This window comes from Alnus glutinosa, chromosome 6 (genome assembly GCF_958979055.1).
Source record: "Alnus glutinosa chromosome 6, dhAlnGlut1.1, whole genome shotgun sequence".
Taxonomy (NCBI): domain Eukaryota; kingdom Viridiplantae; phylum Streptophyta; class Magnoliopsida; order Fagales; family Betulaceae; genus Alnus; species Alnus glutinosa.
This window is the reverse complement of record NC_084891.1, coordinates 28,197,629-28,216,621: the sequence shown is the minus strand read 5'-3', so window position 1 is coordinate 28,216,621 and position 18,993 is coordinate 28,197,629. Positions and strand designations below refer to the sequence as shown.

At 30.4% G+C, this 18,993-nt stretch overlaps 1 protein-coding gene across 1 annotated transcript; it reads right to left on the bottom strand.

The window, feature by feature from the left end:
- Positions 1-1,396: 1,396 nt before the first annotated feature.
- On the bottom strand, positions 1,397-17,199 carry LOC133871978 (uncharacterized). The gene is made up of 10 exons (XM_062309472.1): positions 16,879-17,199; positions 12,963-13,093; positions 12,317-12,550; positions 11,396-11,651; positions 11,125-11,298; positions 7,262-7,531; positions 3,378-3,508; positions 2,752-2,985; positions 1,846-2,101; positions 1,397-1,747 (listed from the first exon to the last, which is right to left on the bottom strand). Exons 1-10 carry the CDS (start codon positions 17,162-17,164, stop codon positions 1,557-1,559), a joined length of 2,163 nt encoding a protein of 720 aa, XP_062165456.1. The 5' UTR covers positions 17,165-17,199; the 3' UTR covers positions 1,397-1,556.
- Positions 17,200-18,993: the final 1,794 nt, after the last annotated feature.

Here is an 18,993-nt window from a genome sequence, read left to right as displayed (position 1 = left end):
GTTATCCGAAAAAGAAATAATAGAAGGGGACCTTTAACCGCTCCCTCCCTTCTTTCTCCATAAAAAATACAATTTTATTTAAAAAAGTGTAATTTTTTATTTTGTTTTTCGTTTTTAAATAAAATTATATTTTTTATTAAAAATAGGGGCAGGGCCCGGTTAAAGTTCCCTCTATTATTTCTTCACCTGAAAAGTCACTATAGAATATGACGTGGACGTCTTGATAAACTTGCTTTTCTTTTCTAATTCTGGGGATCTAATCTTAAGATGTTTTATGTACGTTGATGCTTCATTTTATTGTGTCAATCTGTCTTGAAGTATATAATATTGTAGCGTTAGAGAAAGGGGCCTAATTTGTTGATTTGTTTGATTATGTCTGATTATCTTTCCTTAATAGATGTCTGATTACATCTATTAATATAATGCTTGCCTAAAGGATCGGACTACACGTCTGGTTGACTTTTCTTAACACTCCTCAGCTGGTCTTCAAGAGGGATTTATGGTCTTTTTGTGTGTTGGTATTGAATATTATTTTAATTCACTGTACAAATTACGAGGTTTAACTTTGTGAGATAAAATTTAAAAAAATTAAATAAAATATAATTTATTTTTAAAAAAATAAATAAAATATTATTCAAAATGATATTCGAAACAAACTTACTCATATGATCATATTCATCACACCTAAATTTGATGAGTAGATAATGAAATAGAGTTGGATCGAGTAAACAGATCCGCGGGTTATTGACTCGTGGATACATGAGCGGTCTCAATAACACCTCTGCTTCTGTAGTTTTTTTAATGGTTTAAATTTATTTATAAATTTTTAATGAGTAAAACAAAACAAAACAAAATTAAAATTAAATATGAACGGTTAAAAACTACATGACATATGATGTAGTTAATTTTTTATTTTTATTTTTTGTCATATATCATGTTGATATGAGACTTTTGTACTCATGAAGCTATTTTAGTAGGTCTGACATGATCTTATGCCTACGTGCCACATTTTTTTGTTAAAAACCTTAACATCATGCATTTAGAGGTACCGATTTGATAATGGAACACATCTTAAAGAGTGATTAGATAAAATTTAAACTACAGGGAATAATTTAATAAATATATATATGGTTAAATCTCGTAGACCTCTACAATATTTAGGTAATTAGTTTCATGTCCTTTTCAATGGAATGCAAATAACATATATGTGAGATTTGAACCACATTTGTTGAATTCTTAAATAACTCAATAATCTAACTCTCTGATTCATTGAAACATACCTATAATATTATATATATATATATATATATATATATATATATATATGGAACTATAATACGGTCTGCAGACCATATTTTGGTGGGAAAATCATGTCCACTGTCGATCTTAATGGGAGTGAGCAAATAAGATGGGTCCTTTAATTATTTCTATGAATCATATCTTAAACAAATATGTGAAGGAATGAAAAGCTAAAATTATAATTTCAATTGGATTGGAGCCAGCTGTTGAATTCGACGTGAAGAAACTTAGCATATATATATGGTCGATCGGTTGCCTCAGAAGAATTTATTGACATACTTTTGGAGGAGTTGAGTAATAAGGGTTCTGTATGCTGCTTCAGTGGGATGAAAACTATCCCAAAAAACATAGTCAGACACATCTGGACAGGTGGCAGACAATTGGTTACACAGTATAGATACCTCTATCTTCCCTGTACCACAGCACCCTTTATTCGAAAACTCAAACCCTGTATTATATATATAAAATAAAATAAAAATAAAATAAATTAAGAAAGGATTAAAACGTACATTAATTGATAAAGAAAAAGAAATTACGATATTTTACCATATTTTGCAGGGTTATGAATGAGATCAAGTAGAGGGTTGTAAACATCAAGGTAGACAATCTTGCTGTCGGGCAGGATCCTGTTAAGAGAATCCACTTTCGAAGACAGTTTAGCGTTGAACAACTTTGCCGCTTGGTTGCATTTTTCTGCGCACTCTCTTTGCATTCCTCCGCCCAGAGTTCTTTGTGATGGCACACATCCAATTGGCGGTGCACTCAATACCCCAATCCTTCTAGCCCCTAGTGCATATATTTCCTACAAAACATATATGAAATAATTTATTTATTTTATTTTCTATATTACATTTGGATTGTCCACACTATATATGTAATTTAATGAAAAGTAAATAAAAAAATAGAAAGAAAACAATTAAAACAGACACAATTTACATGATTCAGCTACATATGTATAGTCTTAAATTAAAACTTCAATAAACTTTAACTTTAACCCCGGCTTAGCAAACTAAAATTAAGCTGCAATGGGCCACATGGGCTTGGCTCGTTTCGTTTACGCTCCGACATATGACCTTTATATTATAGAGACGTACGTGTTATTTCCTCATTCAGATCGATTATATGAACAACCATCTTAATTTTAACAATAAAAACAAAGTTTGAGGGGATTGGATCAAGTAATACAACCCCTAACTTAGAATCGAAGCAAATCATTTGGGTCCAAGGATTTCGGACCTATTTCCGCACCAAACTAGTGAAAACTCAAGACCCAAATCAATCTAAATTGGTTTGATTAAGGTCGTTGAGTATGTAGATCATATGAGACTAATGAGAGGGCCGGGATGTATTCAAAAATATCAAAAAATAATACTGAAATATAATTTCCATGAGAAAGCAAGCGAAAACGTCATTAATTAACATAATTAAATTGGGAAGATGGCAAGTACTTACGTTCAAGAATTCGACAGCTTTGTTGGCCATAAGGTCGGTGTAAGTAGGGACATCGTACTGCAACTGCCGCACGCCACCAGCGAAATATGTATTGGAAATGTCGTTGCTGCCAGCCACCACGGCATATAGACTTTTGGCCACGATGAAGTTTGCCCTCTCTTCTCCGACAATTCCTTTAAGCTTTGATACGTATTCTTTGAACATTTCTATTTGATCGGACAATGATAGGGCTGACTGCATGTTTTTTATTTCTTAATAAGTTAGGAAAGAATTAATTAAGAATAATGTTAGATAGAAATCACACTTGTGTCCCACTTTAATTTGTGTGGCATTGTCAATCAGCTTTTAAAATTTTGTTAGAAATATGTTGTTCTATCTTGTAACTATTTTACAATGATCGATGACGTGTCAATCTAAACCAACTATTAAATTAAAGAGTTAGTAAGATTACCATGTAAGTATTATGTGATAGTTATAAGATAAAGAATAATACGTTTACGACTTTTTTTTTAAAATTAATTATTGAATTCCTTTTCCTAGCTAAATCTGGATTCTAATAAAAACGAGATGAAATTTTAATGTAAAATAACTAAATAAGAGAGAGATGCATGTGCATGTGAACGTACCGCACTTTTGGATGTCAAGGGATCATATCCTGCGCCGCCTGAAGCGAAGCATACGCCGGTGATTAGGTCTTGAGGTTGCAGATTTGGATCCAAATATGCTGGTAAAAGGTCTTTGACTCCCAAATCCTCCGCTAAAGGTGAAACAAATCAGAAATTTGTGATGATATTCTTTTCATAAATTATATAAAGGAGATTTGAGGTTGAGTCCACCATATGTGATACTAGACATGATACATTGTCACTCCAAGATATAATTTTTTATTATCTTTGTTCACGTGGCAATTTTTACTTTTATTTATTTAAAAAAAAAAAAAAATCTCTAAAGCTAGTTAGTGATCATCTTGCCACGTAACAAGATAATCAAAAGTTGTATCTTAGAATAACAAAATATCATATCTCATATCATATTTATAATTTATGGTAAAAAAGAAAAAGAAAAAGGAAGGGACAACAATAAAATAAAATAAAAGAAATAGAAAAAAGTGGAGACTAATTGTATTTCATAAAATCGGTAGTACACTTTTCTGTATTATCTTTTTCTTTCTTCAACTCTCGAATGGATAAGCAGCTTAAGGACAACGAAACGAATGAATCAGCCTTTTCCCTTTTTTAGTGGATCTCATCGCCCTTCAATTCGGACATTGAATTCTCGATTGCCAGACGCCGCGAATAAGTCGGCATGGAGATAAGTCCTCGACTTTTAACTGATCGGCTATTAAAAGTCCAAGCGCTATTCTTTTTGTTTTCTTAAGCAGTGTTTTTTGGCAAAATTAAAAAAGAACGGCATAAATCCACGACTTAACAAGTAAATTATCACGAAATTTGTTATGTAGTAAGCCTTATCTTATGAAAATAACAAGTGACTTTAGTAATTGAAAATGTCATGAGATTTACAAAATTGCTAAGTATTACCTCTATTAATATGCTAGTATCAAATATTGCTTTGTTTTGATAGAATAATGAAAAATTCCAGGGACAATTCACGTATTATTTTAATGCAAGGAAAACATGCAAAATAAAGTATTTCATGCAATGTAAGTAATTACTTATAGTTCATAATTTTACTCCATATGGCCTGCTCGAGCCCTTAATCCCTTCTCGATAGGGTTTAGGCTGTCTCGTGTAACCTGTAGCACTACATTGATGCCCCAGTAAAACACACATACCGTTACTAACTAGTAATTCAACCGGATCCAACCCCGAATAGCCCATATTACTAGTAGTACCGTCTATTGTTACCACCACTCATACATGGTTTTGCGGATCACCTATGAAATTATTGTATCTAAGGCCAAACAACATAATTATATGGATCATAGGGTCAATTTTGTATACACATTGCTCGTCATCCATCGATGATGATCTACACAACATATGTTCGATTACCATAGTTCATTTAGCAAATAAATATCTTTATCAATGCATTTATAAACGTTGTTTGAAATCGTTAAGCTCATAACATAATAGTTCGTAGTAAGCATGCATAAAAGATTAATCAGTTTTATAATGAAAAATAACATATTTGCATGATAAAAACTGATTAACCGTTCTGTAAGTTTTTACTTACCTAGATCGCTCGTCCGCAATCCCGAACATCTCAAAATTAACTTAACGTCTTTACAAGTTATACTCTAATATTAGACATATTTAATACTAAAAATCATAATATTACATGTGAAACCTAATTAATATATTCTACCTTCATCGATAGATCGATCGTTGAGGGTCTAACGATCAATGCCTTGCCAGTAGCTATAATCACTAAATATCTTCTATATAAAATCTAATCTCAAGCTTCAACAGAACACCTAATGATCAAGAGTTTATAAATGCCTTGCTAGTAGCTATTATCACTAAATATCTTCTATATAAGTGGCATTGACGAGGATGTCAAGAGTTTAAGAGGGGGAGTTTATAACACCCCAATTTCATATTGAGAAAATGAGTAACTCACATAGATTGGGTGGTTTATAAAGATAGTCATGAGCGTTGAGTCTTACATTTTACAGTTATTAGGTGAAACTGAGCTTTATAAGAAATTCTAGGAAAACTCCAAACTGACTAATCATTTTGAGATGATAACACAGACGTGCATGGCTAGCGTTTTTCCCTGAGTCGTTACATAAAGTCTTGTGGTATTTTCATGGAATCAAGGTACATAGTTTAACTACAGGCACACTAACCATTTGAAGGTGATTAGTTATTTAGATTCAATTTAGATTTTGTTGAACGTGTAGATAACAAAAAATCAACTTCATGATGCATTTTTATTGTTACTAGAAGGACTATATCCTAAAGGTGCAGTAAGCAGATTATAGTTGTTATGTTGACAATGGAAGCATAATTTACTGCATAGTAAAGTACCTAACACCATAAATAAAGTTATGGCCAATAGTAAAGTACCTAACACCATAAAGAAATGAGAAATGATACACATGCTTCTCCTACATATCTCTATACAACAAAGTTTTAAAACCATCATTGAATTTATGGGACCAAATGTGGGTCTCCCAAATCTAATGGTGGATTTGAAAATGATATGTATAAGAGATATATTTATATCGTTTCTCTAAATAAATTCATGTGTCATAAGGGTCAAGTGAGAGAATGTAAGAAATTCCCTAACTATATTAAAGTGTAGCCCATATGCCATATGTATTTATTGTGATTTATAAAATTAAACACAATTATGGGTATTTGGAAATTTATTCCAAATAAGGAATTATTTGTGGAATTAAAATCAATATTAATTTGTATACTTTTATTCCTTGATGAGAGGAATAGTTAAGGAATTTTTTTTTATTGACGGTCACTGACTTAGCCTATAAATAAATGGCATGTATTTTCCATCAATATGGACCTAAAGAGGCAACTATTGATTTATTTTATTTTATTTTAATTTCTTTATAATTTCATTTTTTAAAAAAAAAAAAAGAAAGAAAGAAAAGAAAACACAAAACCAAATCCCAATCCATTTACATAGTTTTATGATTTTTCGTTTAATAATAATATATATAAAATTAAAAAAAAAAAAAGTTAATAGTTAATAGTTATGTCATATGGTGACAACGTATCACATCTCTTAGGTATAAGTTATAAGATACTTCTACCTATCTCCTAAATTATTTTTAAAGTTTGTATTGCCGAGATTTTCTGATTTGCTTATTTTGTTGAACAAATATGATTAAAGGTATAAATTTTGAAGCATGGGCAGATTGCCAGATCATGAATGGCGAGTTCCAAAGATGAGAAAGATAGAGAAAGCGCTGCACGTACGGGAGCGACAACTATCAGCACTACTCCTGCATGCACGTGCAGAAGTAATGACTAATAAAATCCAAAACAGTTTTCAAAAAAAAAAAAAAAATCCAAAACAGCGTAATTCGATTATTTTATTTATATTGTATTCACCTATCGTGAATAACTTATGAGATAATTAATAATAATAATAATAATAATAATAATAAACTTGAATTATCCATTGTTTTTAAAGTAGCTTTCTAAACTACAAAATGTAAAGAATAAAAATTTATTATAAACTGATTTACAAGAAATCTCATACAAATCATATCTAAGATTGACATGTGTTCATTGACATGTGAAAAACATATGTTTTTTTAATAGTATTAATAAAAAAAATATATATTTTTTACATGCTTAAATGACACATGTCACTCTTTTTTTATCTACGTAATAATATGTTGAACAAGAAAGTATTATTTCAAAAAAGCCCCTAAACTTATGGGATAGTCAATTAATATATCATTGGCTCTATTTTTTTCTTATTCTTTTTATTGTCTTTATTTTTTTAATTTGAATATGAATTTCTTTCGACAAGAAAGCTCGAAACAAAGAAACTAACTAGACAAAGAAGAGAGAGATACCTATCAAGTCAGAGGGGACCTTTCCATTGCCGAATCTGCCTGTTGGAATATGACCTTGAAAATCCTCCCCATAGGGAGGAAAATTGCACTTGGCAATAGTTGGTAGACCGTTGTTGTTTCCCGTATCAACGATTGAATCTCCGAATGCTATAACTGCTGGGACGGTTTCATTTGGCGGTAGCTTTATGACAGCCTTGGTGTTGCAGAAAAGAACAAATAATATGAGATTGAACAATAATATGGTCGAAGAAGAAGAAGAAGAAGAAGAAGGAGAAGGAGGCATTGTCTTCTTCCAAAAAGGAGGAAAAAAGGTCACAATTTGTCTGGCTTAGTCACGGGCTTCTGCATCTATTTATATATGCATACCTACTATCTTTCAAGTCAATTAACTGCTCATACACAATACAAAAAAGTTTCTCTACCACGAAAATGTACAAAATCTAATGCCATCCCCTATCCTCATGTAGTCATGTTTGAGGAGAATTTTTTTTATTTTTTATTTTTGAGTAGTAGTAAAAAATTATTGATATGATATAAAATATAAAGAATTTGTATAGAAAAGTGAAAAAATTTATATTGTAGTGAGTTTTTTTTTTATTTATTTAAATAATAATAAAAAATTGTTGATGTGATATAAAAAAAAATTATAATGTTTTAAATTTTTTTTTTTTTTAAAAAAAAAGAAAAGTGAAAATAAGAGAGAAGAATGAAAATTGTCATAGAGATCATTTTGTTGGAAAAAGTGATTTTGGTAGGGTCACATTTGACAACCTGTCTATAAAAGGTTGGCAAAAGAAATTCAGTTGACAACCTTAAATTATTTCTAAAAAAGAAAATGGCAAGTGTTCTCAAAGATTAGGGGTGGCGGCACGACTCTTTCTCTCATGTTAGGACAGGCCCCACGGCCCCCTCTACTTTGTGGGGGTGGCGGTGATGGTATGATCATTTTAATATATATATATATATATTTGATTTCTTATAATTAACAAATGAACTTCCATGCTAGAATTTGTTTTCAAAAAATTTTAAAAGGTGTAAGGAATTTTTTTTTAAAAAGTATTTTATGTTTCATTTGGGTAATTATCTCTTAAAGTGCATCTAACTAAATATTCCGTATACCAATATAAAATTAAAAAATAAAAACTAAATATTCCGTACGCACGCAGCAATAGTGTTGGTCAAGACTCAAGACCATAGATTTGTGGACACCATTTCATTTCATTTATTATGGGGCTCAGATTCTATTGAAGATCAGGTGGCATCCAATTCCCATGCATCAAGTAAACTCACACAAGCCATGTGCACCAGCGCCGCTGAAGGAAACTCAATTCATTTTTCCGAATGGTCATCGTCTCATCTATTCAATTTTTTAAAATTATTGTTAGAAGTGTGATGTGTATGCCTATGAATTTGGATCTTCTCCATTTATATAGGCCACAGAAATCTAATAATAATTTTAATAAATAAAAAGATATTTTTTATAACAAATTTCAGACATTCATTCATTGAAAATAGGGACGTGTTATACATCATTTTCTAATCATTATTATATTCTTTTCCTTTTTAAAAATAATCATCAAATATGTGAGGTCCATATAAGTCTTATAGATCTAATAGTAATTTTAAAAAGTAGAATAAAAAGAGAAATAACTCATGAATAAAAAAAAAAAAATTCTCTTGAAGATATCTCTTTGTTCTTAGATTCTTATGTTGATGCAGTCAAAATTATAGACAGATACACATAATTTTTTTTTCTTTCATCTTTTTTCCTGCTGGAAAGGAATATATCAAATACGATGGAATAAGGTCATGCTTATTAACAACTTCTATTTTGTGTTTTTAAGTTAAAGAAAAGACCTGTTTTTAATTTTATATCATCAAAATTCTTATAAAATAATTGTAGGATAAAGATATAATTTATAGTCTTACTTTTTTATTTATTTATTTATCTATGCTTAAAAGAAGATCTCGGTTTGATTGTAGCAAAGGAGATTTCAGTTTCCAGCCCTGATAGAGACCATCCCCTTGCCCACTCCTTTTATTAAACAAGTGACTTTTAATGCAAAAAAATGTCATTTGATGTCCCCAAGTTACTTGTCCCCACAAATCATTTACCTTTCAATTTCCATCTCAACAATTAACATAATGAGAAAGGACAAAACAGGGGTCCCGGTCGGTCTTTTAATATTAAAAAAAATATATTATTTTTAAAAAAATTAGCAATAAAAGCTGTCCCGCCAACATAATTGTCAAATAGCGGTAAATAATTGAGAGAGTATTTATTTGGATGATTGCCGACAGACCAAAAAGTATATTTAAAAAAAAAAAAAAAAAAAAAAAAACTAGATATTATAATATTTTTCGAATATATCTATGATGTCCGGAGAACATTAGAGATTTAGTGGGGTCATAAATGTCATAGCTTTAAAGCATTTTTTTTTTAGTAATTTTACTAAATTTTACTCATAAAAATAATTAAAAATTACTTTTCTCTATTCTGATAAGTCAATTTTTTAAAGCACCTCTAACATCCTCACTATTTAACTATTTACTATTACTGTGCCATTTAAATAATACTTTTTTTTCTTTTTAATTTTTTTATTCTTTCTCTATTTGATCTTTTTAAATGTTATGCAAATTGTTAAGTTGTAATTTATATTTTTTATAATTGACATGATAAGTATTACATGAACTGTTATATTAATTTATATAAATAATAAATGTCAAATAAACTTTCACACAACAATTCATATTTATGAAAAATGGGGGAACAAATGGGAAGTAATGCTTTAATCGACTATCCCTTCCACAGTACGGTTCAATTTATTAGGCGTCCAACTCCCAACTAAATTTGTAGGATTAGGTGTCCCCATTTATAGAGCCTGCTACAAAAATCGGTATCCATAACCGTCAACTTAATGGTCACTTCCCTTGCTTAAAAATAAAATAAAGTAAAATTGAGTAAGGCTAGAAACCATTCTCTTATAATCTTAACCCTTCCTTGTTGACCAGCAGGTATTAATTATCTTCTTTCTTTTTTTTCTTTTTTTTGAGGGAAGCATTTATATTTTATCACGTCAACAAACTGAGAAAGAGATTGCAATAAGATAAAAGGTCAATTGTCACATGAAAAATGTTGGACTTCATGTGATGATGGGTCTAAAACATAGTCTAGTCCTGATGCCTAAAGGCTTGTGTGATTTTACTGAAATTAAGTAGGGCTAGAATCTCCTACAATTGAGAATCTCGTCTTATTTTTTCTTTTTCGCGTTATTAAAACATTATTGACTTGTGGATACATGAGTGGTTTCAATAACACTTCTGCTTCTGTAGTTTTTTTAATGGTTTAAATTTATTTATAATTTTTTAATGAGTAAAACAAAAATAAATAAATAAATAAAATTAAATATGAACGGCTAAAAACTACATGACATCTTTTGTAGTTAATTTTTTTATTTTTATTTTTATTTTTATTTTTTGTCATATATCATGTTGAGATGAGACTTTTGTACTCATGAAGCTATTTTAGTAGGTCTGACATGATCTTATGCCTACGTGCCACATTTTTTTTTTGTTAAAAACCTTAACATCATGCATTTAGAGGTACCGATTTGATAATGGAACACATCTTAAAGAGTGATTAGATAAAATTTAAACTACAGGGAATAATTTAATAAATATATATATGGTTAAATCTCGTAGACCTCTACAATATTTAGGTAATTAGTTTCATGTCCTTTTCAATGGAATGCAAATAACATATATGTGAGATTTGAACCACATTTGTTGAATTCTTAAATAACTCAATAATCTAACTCTCTGATTCATTGAAACATATCGGTTGCCTCAGAAAAATTTATTGATATACTTTTGGAGGACTTGAGTAATAAGGATTCTGTACGCTGCTTCAGTGGGATGAAAACTATCCCAAAAAACATAGTCAGACACATCTGGACAGGTGGCAGACCATTGGTTACACAGTATAATGACCTCTATCTTCCCTGTACCACAGCACCCTTTATTCGAAAACTCAAAGCCTGTATTATATATAAAATAAAATAAAAAGAAAAAAAAATTAAGAAAGGATTAAAACGTACATTAATTGATAAAGAAAAAGAAATTACGATATTTTACCATATTTTGCAGGGTTATGAATGAGATCAAGTAAAGGGTTGTAAACATCAAGGTAGACAATCTTGCTGTCGGGCAGGATCCTGTTAAGGGAATCCACTTTCGAAGACAGTTTAGCGTTGAACAACTTTGCCGCTTGGTTGCATTTTTCTGCGCACTCTCTTTGCACTCCTCCGCCCAGAGTTCTTTGTGATGGCACACATCCAATTGGCGGTGCACTCAACACCCCAATCCTTCGAGCCCCCAGTGCATATATTTCCTACAAAACATATATGAAATAATTTATTTATTTTATTTTCTATATTACATTTGGAATATTCTCCACACTATATATGTAATTTAATGAAAAGTAAATAAAAAAATAGAAAGAAAACAAAACAGACACAATTTACATGATTCAGCTGTATATGTATAGTCTTAAATTAAAACTTTTAACTTGTTACATTGAAATTCTCAATAAACTTTAACTTTAACCCCGGCTTAGCAAACTAAAATTAAGCCGCATGGGCTTGGCTAATTCGTTTCGTTTACGCTTCGACACATGACCTTTATATTATAGAGACGTGTTATTTCCTCGTTCAGACTATATGAACAACCATCTTTTAACAATAAAAACAAAGTTTGAGGGGATTGGATAAAGTAATACAACCCCTAACTTAGAATCGAAGCAAATCATTTGGGTCCAAGGATTTTGGACCTATTTCCGCACCAAACTAGTGAAAACTCAAGACCCAAATCAATCTAATTTGGTTTGATTAAGGTCGTTGATCAGTATGTAGATCATATATATGAGACTAATGAGAGGGCCGGGATGTATTAAAAAATATCAAAAAATAATACTGAAATATAATTTCCATGAGAAAGCAAGCGAAAACGTCATTAATTACCATAATTAAATTGGGAAGATATATGACAAGTACTTACGTTCAAGAATTCGACAGCTTTGTTGGCCATAAGGTCGGTGTAAGTAGGGACATCGTACTGCAACTGCCGCACGCCACCAGCAAAATATGTATTGGAAATGTCGTTGCTGCCAGCCACCACGGCATATAGAGTTTTGGCCACGATGAAGTTTGCCCTCTCTTCTCCGACAATTCCTTTGAGCTTTGATATGTATTCTTTGAACATTTCTATTTGATCGGACAATGATAGGGCAGACTGCATGTTTTTTTATTTCTTAATAAGTTAGTAAAGAATTAATTAAGAGTAATGCTAGCTAGATAGAAATCACACTTGTGTCCCACTTTTGTGTGGCATTGAAGATCAGCTTTTGAAATTTTGTTATAAATATATAGTTCTATCTTGTAACTATTTCACAATGATGATCACGTGTCAATTTAAACCAACCATTAGATTAAAGAGTTAGTAAGACTACCACGTAAGCATTGTGTAATAGTTATAAGATAAAGAATGATACATTTACAACTTCTATACAATATTTTTTTTGAACTAATCATTGGATTCATTTTCCTAAATCTGGATTCTACATATCTAATGAAGTATAATAAAAACGAGATGAAATTTTAATGTAAAATAACTAAATAAGAGAGAGATGCATGTGTGAACGTACCGCACTTTTGGATGTCAAGGGATCATATCCTGCGCCGCCTGAAGCGAAGCATACGCCGGTGATTAGGTCTTGAGGTTGCAGATTTGGATCCAAATATGCTGGTAAAAGGTCTTTGACTCCCAAATCCTCCGCTAAAGGTGAAACAAATCAGAAATTTGTGATGATATTCTTTTCATAAATTATATAAAGGAGATTTGAGGTTGAGTCCACCATATGTGATACTAGACATGATACATTGTCACTCCAAGATATAATTTTTTATTATCTTTGTTCACGTGGCAATTTTTACTTATATTTTATTTTTATTTTTTTAAAAAAAAAAAATCTCTAAAGCTAGTTAGTGATCATCCTGCCACATAACAAGATAATCAAAAGTTGTATCTTAGAATAACAAAAGATCATATCTCATATGATATTTATAATTTATGGTAAAAAAAAAAAAAAAAAAAATAGGAAGAGACAACAATAAAATAAAATTAAAGAAATAAAAAAAAGTGGAGACTAATTGTATTTCATAAAATCGGTAGTACACTTTTCTGTATTATCTTTTTCTTTCTTTAACTCTCGAATGGATAAGAAGCTTAAGGACAACGAAACGAATGAATCAGCCTTTTCCCTTTTTTTGTGGATCTCATCGCCCTTTCAATTCGGACATTGAATTCTCGATTGCCAGACGGTGCGAATAAGTCGGCATGGAGATAAGTCCTCGACTTTTAACTGATCGGCTATTAAAAGCCCAAGCGCTATTCGTTTTGTTTTCTTAAGCAGTGTTTTTGGCAAAATTAAAAATGAACTGCATAAGTCCACGAATTAATAAGTAAATTATCACGGAATTTGTTATATAGTAAGCCTTATTTCATGAAAATAACAAGTGACTTTAGTAATTGAAAATGTCGTGAGATTTACAAAATTGCTAAGTATTACCTCTATTAATATGCTAGTATCAAATATTGCTTTGTTTTGATAGAATAATGAAAAATTCCAAAGACAATTCACGTATTATTTTAATACAAGGAAAACATGCAAAATAAAGTACTTCATGCAATGTAAGTAATTACTTATAGTTCATAATTTTACTCCATATGGCTTGCTCGAGCCCTTAATCCCTTCTCGATAGGGTTTAGGCTGTCTCGTGTGACCTATAGCACTACATTGATGCCCCAGTGAAGCACACATACCGTTACTAACTAGTAATCCAACACTGAATAGCCCATATTACTAGTAGTACCGTCTATTGTTACCACCACTCATACATGGTTTTGCGTATCACCTATAAAATTATTGTATCTAAGGCTAAACAACATAATTATATGGATCATAGGGTCAATTGTGTATACACATGTGCTCGCCATCCATTGATGATGATCTACACAACATATGTTCCATTACCATAGTTCATTTAGCAAATAAATTTCTTTATCAATGCATTTATAAACGTTGTTTGATATCGTTAAACTCATAACATAATAGTTCGTAGTAAGCATCCATAAAAGATTAATCAGTTTTATAATGAAAAATAACATATTTGCATGATAAAAACTAATTAACCGTTCTGTAAGTTTTTACTTACCTCAATCACTCGTCCTCAATTCTGAACATCTCAAAATTAACTTCACGTCTTTACAAGTTATACTCTAATATTAGACATATTTCATACTAAAAATCATAACATTACACGTGAAACCTAATTAATATATTCTACCTTCATCGATAGATCGATCATTGAGGGTCTAACGATTAATGCCTTTCCAGTAACTATAATCACTAAATATCTTCTATATAAAATCTAATCTCAAGCTTAAACAGAACACCTAATGATCAAGAGTTTATAAATGCCTTGCTAGTAGCTATTATCACTAAATATCTTCTATATAAGTGGCATTGACGAGGATGTCAAGAGTTTAAGAGGTGAAGTTTGTAACACCTCAGTCTCATATTAGGAAAATGAGTAACTCACATAGATTGGGTGATTTATAAAGATAGTCATGAGTGTTGAGTCCTACATTGTCCAATTATTAGGTGATCAAACTGGGCTTTATAAGAAATTATAGGGAAACTCCAAACTGACTAATCATTTTGAGATGATAACACAGATGTGGCTATCGCTTTTCCCGGAGTCGTTACATAAAGTCTTGTGGTATTTTCATGGAATCAAGGAACATAGTTTAACTACAGGCACACTAACCATTTGAAGGTGATTAGTTATTTAGATTCAATTTAGATTTTGTTGAACGTGTAGATAATAAAAAATCAACTTCTAATGGTGGATTTGAAAATGATATATATAGGAGATATATTTATATCGTTTCTCTAAATAAATTCATGTGTCGTAAGAGTCAAGTGGGAGAATGTAAGAAATTTTCTAATTATATTAAAGTGTGGCCCATATGTCATATGTATTTATTGTGATTTATAAAATTAAACACAATTATGGGTATTTGGAAATTTATTCCAAATAAGGAATTGTTTGTGGAATTAAAATCAAAATTAATTTGTATGCTGTTTTTATTCCTTGATGAGAGGAATAGTTAAGGAATTTTTTTTTATTGACGGTCCCTGACCTAACCTATAAATAAAGGGCCTGTATTTTCCATCAATATGGACCTAAAGGAAATTATGCATAGAGAATTGATATTTTACCACCTAAAGAGGCAACTATTGATTTTTTTTTAATTTCTTTATAATTTCATTTTTTTTTAAAAAAGAAAAAGAAAAGAAAAAGGAAACACAAAACCAAATCCCAATCCATTTACATAGTTTTGTGATTTTTCGTTTAATAATAATATATATATATAAAAAAAAAAAAAAAAAAAAATGGTCAATAGTTGTGTGACTTCTATCAATAATTATGTCATAGGGTGACAACATATCAGATCTCTTAGGCATAAGTTATAAGATACTTCTACCTATCTCCTAAATTATTTTAAAGTTTATATTGCCGAGATTTTCTGATTTGCTTATTTTGTTGAACAAATATGATTAAAGGTATGTCTAAATTAAAAAAAATTGAAGCGTGGGCTGATGGGCAGATTGCCAGATCATGAATGGCGAGTTCCAAAGATGAGAAAGATTGTGAAAGCGCTGCACGTACGGGAGCGACAACTATCAGCACTACTCCTGCACGCACGTACAAAAGTAATAACTAATAAAAGAAAAATGTTAGATTTACAACACTAACACAACAAGTGTACAACACCCTCTCACGTGAGGGTGGAGCCCAGTGTGTGGGGTCCACCCTCATGTGAGGGGGTGTTGTGCACTTGTTGTGATAGTATTGTGTAGTATTGTGTAGGAATCAAATCCCCTAATAAAATTCAAAATAGTTTTCAAAAAAATAAATAAATAAAATCCAAAACAGCGTAATTCGATTATTTTATTTATATTGTATTCACATATCGTGAATAACTTATGAGATAATTATTAAATAATAATAAACCCAAATTATCCGTTGTTTTTAAAGTAGTTTCTTGAACTACAAAATGTAAAGGATTAAAATTTCGTACAAACTAATTTATAGTAAATCTCATACAAACTATATCTAAGATTGACATGTGTTCATTGACATATGAGAAACATATGTTATTTTAATAGCATGTATTTTTCACATGTTTTTTTAATAGCATTAATAAAAAAAAATATGTATTTTTCACATGCTTAAATGACACATGTCACTTTTTTTTTTCTTTTTTTTTTTTTTGTCTATGTAATAATATGTTGAACAAGAAAGCATTATTTCAAAAAAGCCCCCTAAACTTATGGGATAATCAATTAATATATCATTGGCTCTATTTTTTCTTATTCTTTTTATTGTCTTTATTTTTTAATTTGAATATGAATTTCTTTCGACAAGAAAGCTCGAAACAAAGAAACTAACTAGACAAAGAAGAGAGAGAGAGAGAGAGAGAGAGAGAGATACCTATCAAGTCAGAGGGGACCTTTCCATTGCCGAATCTGCCTGTTGGAATATGACCTTGAAAATCCTTCCCATAGGGGGGGAAATTGCACTTGGCAATAGTTGGTAGACCGTTGTTGTTTCCCGTATCAACGATTGAATCTCCGAATGCTATAACTGCTGGGACGGTTTCATTTGGCGGTAGCTTTATGACAGCCTTGGTGTTGCAGAAAAGAACAAATAATATGAGATTGAACAATAATATGGTCGAACAAGAAGAAGAAGAAGAAGAAGAAGGAGAAGGAGGCATTGTCTTCTTCCAAAAAGGAGGAAAAAAGGTCACAATTTGTCTGGCTTAGTCACGGGCTTCTGCATCTATTTATATATGCATACCTACTATCTTTCAAGTCAATTAACTGCTCATACACAATACAAAAAAGTTTCTCTACCACGAAAATGTACAAAATCTAATGCCATCCCCTATCCTCACGTAGTCACGTTTGAGGAGAATTTTTTTAATTTTTTATTTTTAGTAATAGTAAAAAATGATTGATATGATATAAAATATAAAAAATTTGTATAGAAAAGTGAAAAACTTTATATTGTAGTGAGTTTTTTTTTTATTTAAATAATAATAAAAAATTGTATACGCCACAGAAATCTAATAATAATTTTAATAAATAGAAAGATATTTTTTATAACAAATTTCAGACATTCATTTATTAAAAATAGGGACGTGTTATACATCATTTTCTAATCATTATCATATTCTTTTTCTTTTTAAAAATTATCATCAAATCTGTGAGGTCCATATAAGTCTCATAGATCTGATAGTAATTTTAAAAAGTAGAATAATAAGAGAATAACTCATGAATAAAAAAATAAAAATAAAAATTCTCTTGAAGATGTCTCTTTGTTCTTAGATTCTTATGTTGATGCAGTCAAAATTATAGACAGATACACATAAATTTTTTTCTTTCCTCTTTTTTCCTGCTGGAAAGGAATATATCAAATACGATGGAATAAGGTCATGCTTATTAACAGGGGCGGAGCCAGCCCCCCCAAGTTGGGGGGGCCAAATTGAAAAAAAAAAAAATTGGGGGGCCAAAATTTGAAAAAATAATAAATTTTGGGGTAAAATTTTAATTTTTTTAAAATTTTTTTTAATTTTTTTTTTTTTTTTGGGGGAGAACCTTGAGGCTTGGGGGGGCCGTGGCTCCGCCCCTGCTTATTAACAACTTCTATTTTGTGTTTTTAAGTTAAAGAAAAGACCTGTTTTTAATTTTATATCATCAAAATTCTTATAAAATAATTGTAGGATAAAAATATAATTTATAGTCTTACTTTTTTATTTATTTATTTATCTATGCTTAAAAGAAGATCTCGGTTTGATTGTAGCAAAGGAGATTTCAGTTTCCAGCCCTGATAGAGACCATCCCCTTGCCCACTCCTTTTATTAAACAAGTGACTTTTAATACAAAAAAATGTCATTTGATGTCCCCATGGTACTTGTCCCCCACAAATCATTTACCTTTCAATTTCCCACCCTATCTCAACAATTAACATAATGAGAAATGACAAAACAGGGGTCCCGGTCGGTCTTTTAATATTAAAAAATATATATTATTTTTAAAAAAATTAGCAATAAAAGCTGTCCCGCCAACATAATTGTCAAATAGCGGTAAATAATTGAGAGAGTATTTATTTGGATGATTGCCGACCGACCAAAAAGTATATTTTTTTTAAAAAAAAAAAAAAAACTAGATATTATAATATTTTTCGAATATATCTATGATGTCCGGAGAACATTAGAGATTTAGTGGGGTCATAAATGTCATAGCTTTAAAGCTTTTTTTTTTTTTTTTTTTAGTACTTTCACTAAATTTTACTCATAAAAATAATTAAAAATTACTTTTCTCTATTCTGATGAGTCAATTTTTTAAAGCACCTCCAACATCCTCACTATTTAACTATTTACTATCACTGTGCCATTTAAATAATACTTTTTTTTTCTTTTAAATTTCTTTATTCTTTCTCTATTTAATCTTTTTAAAATGTTTGTCTTTTCTTAGCAATCATATTTTTGAATATATATATATATATATTTTATAACAGTAATATTTATGAATATTTGTCTCA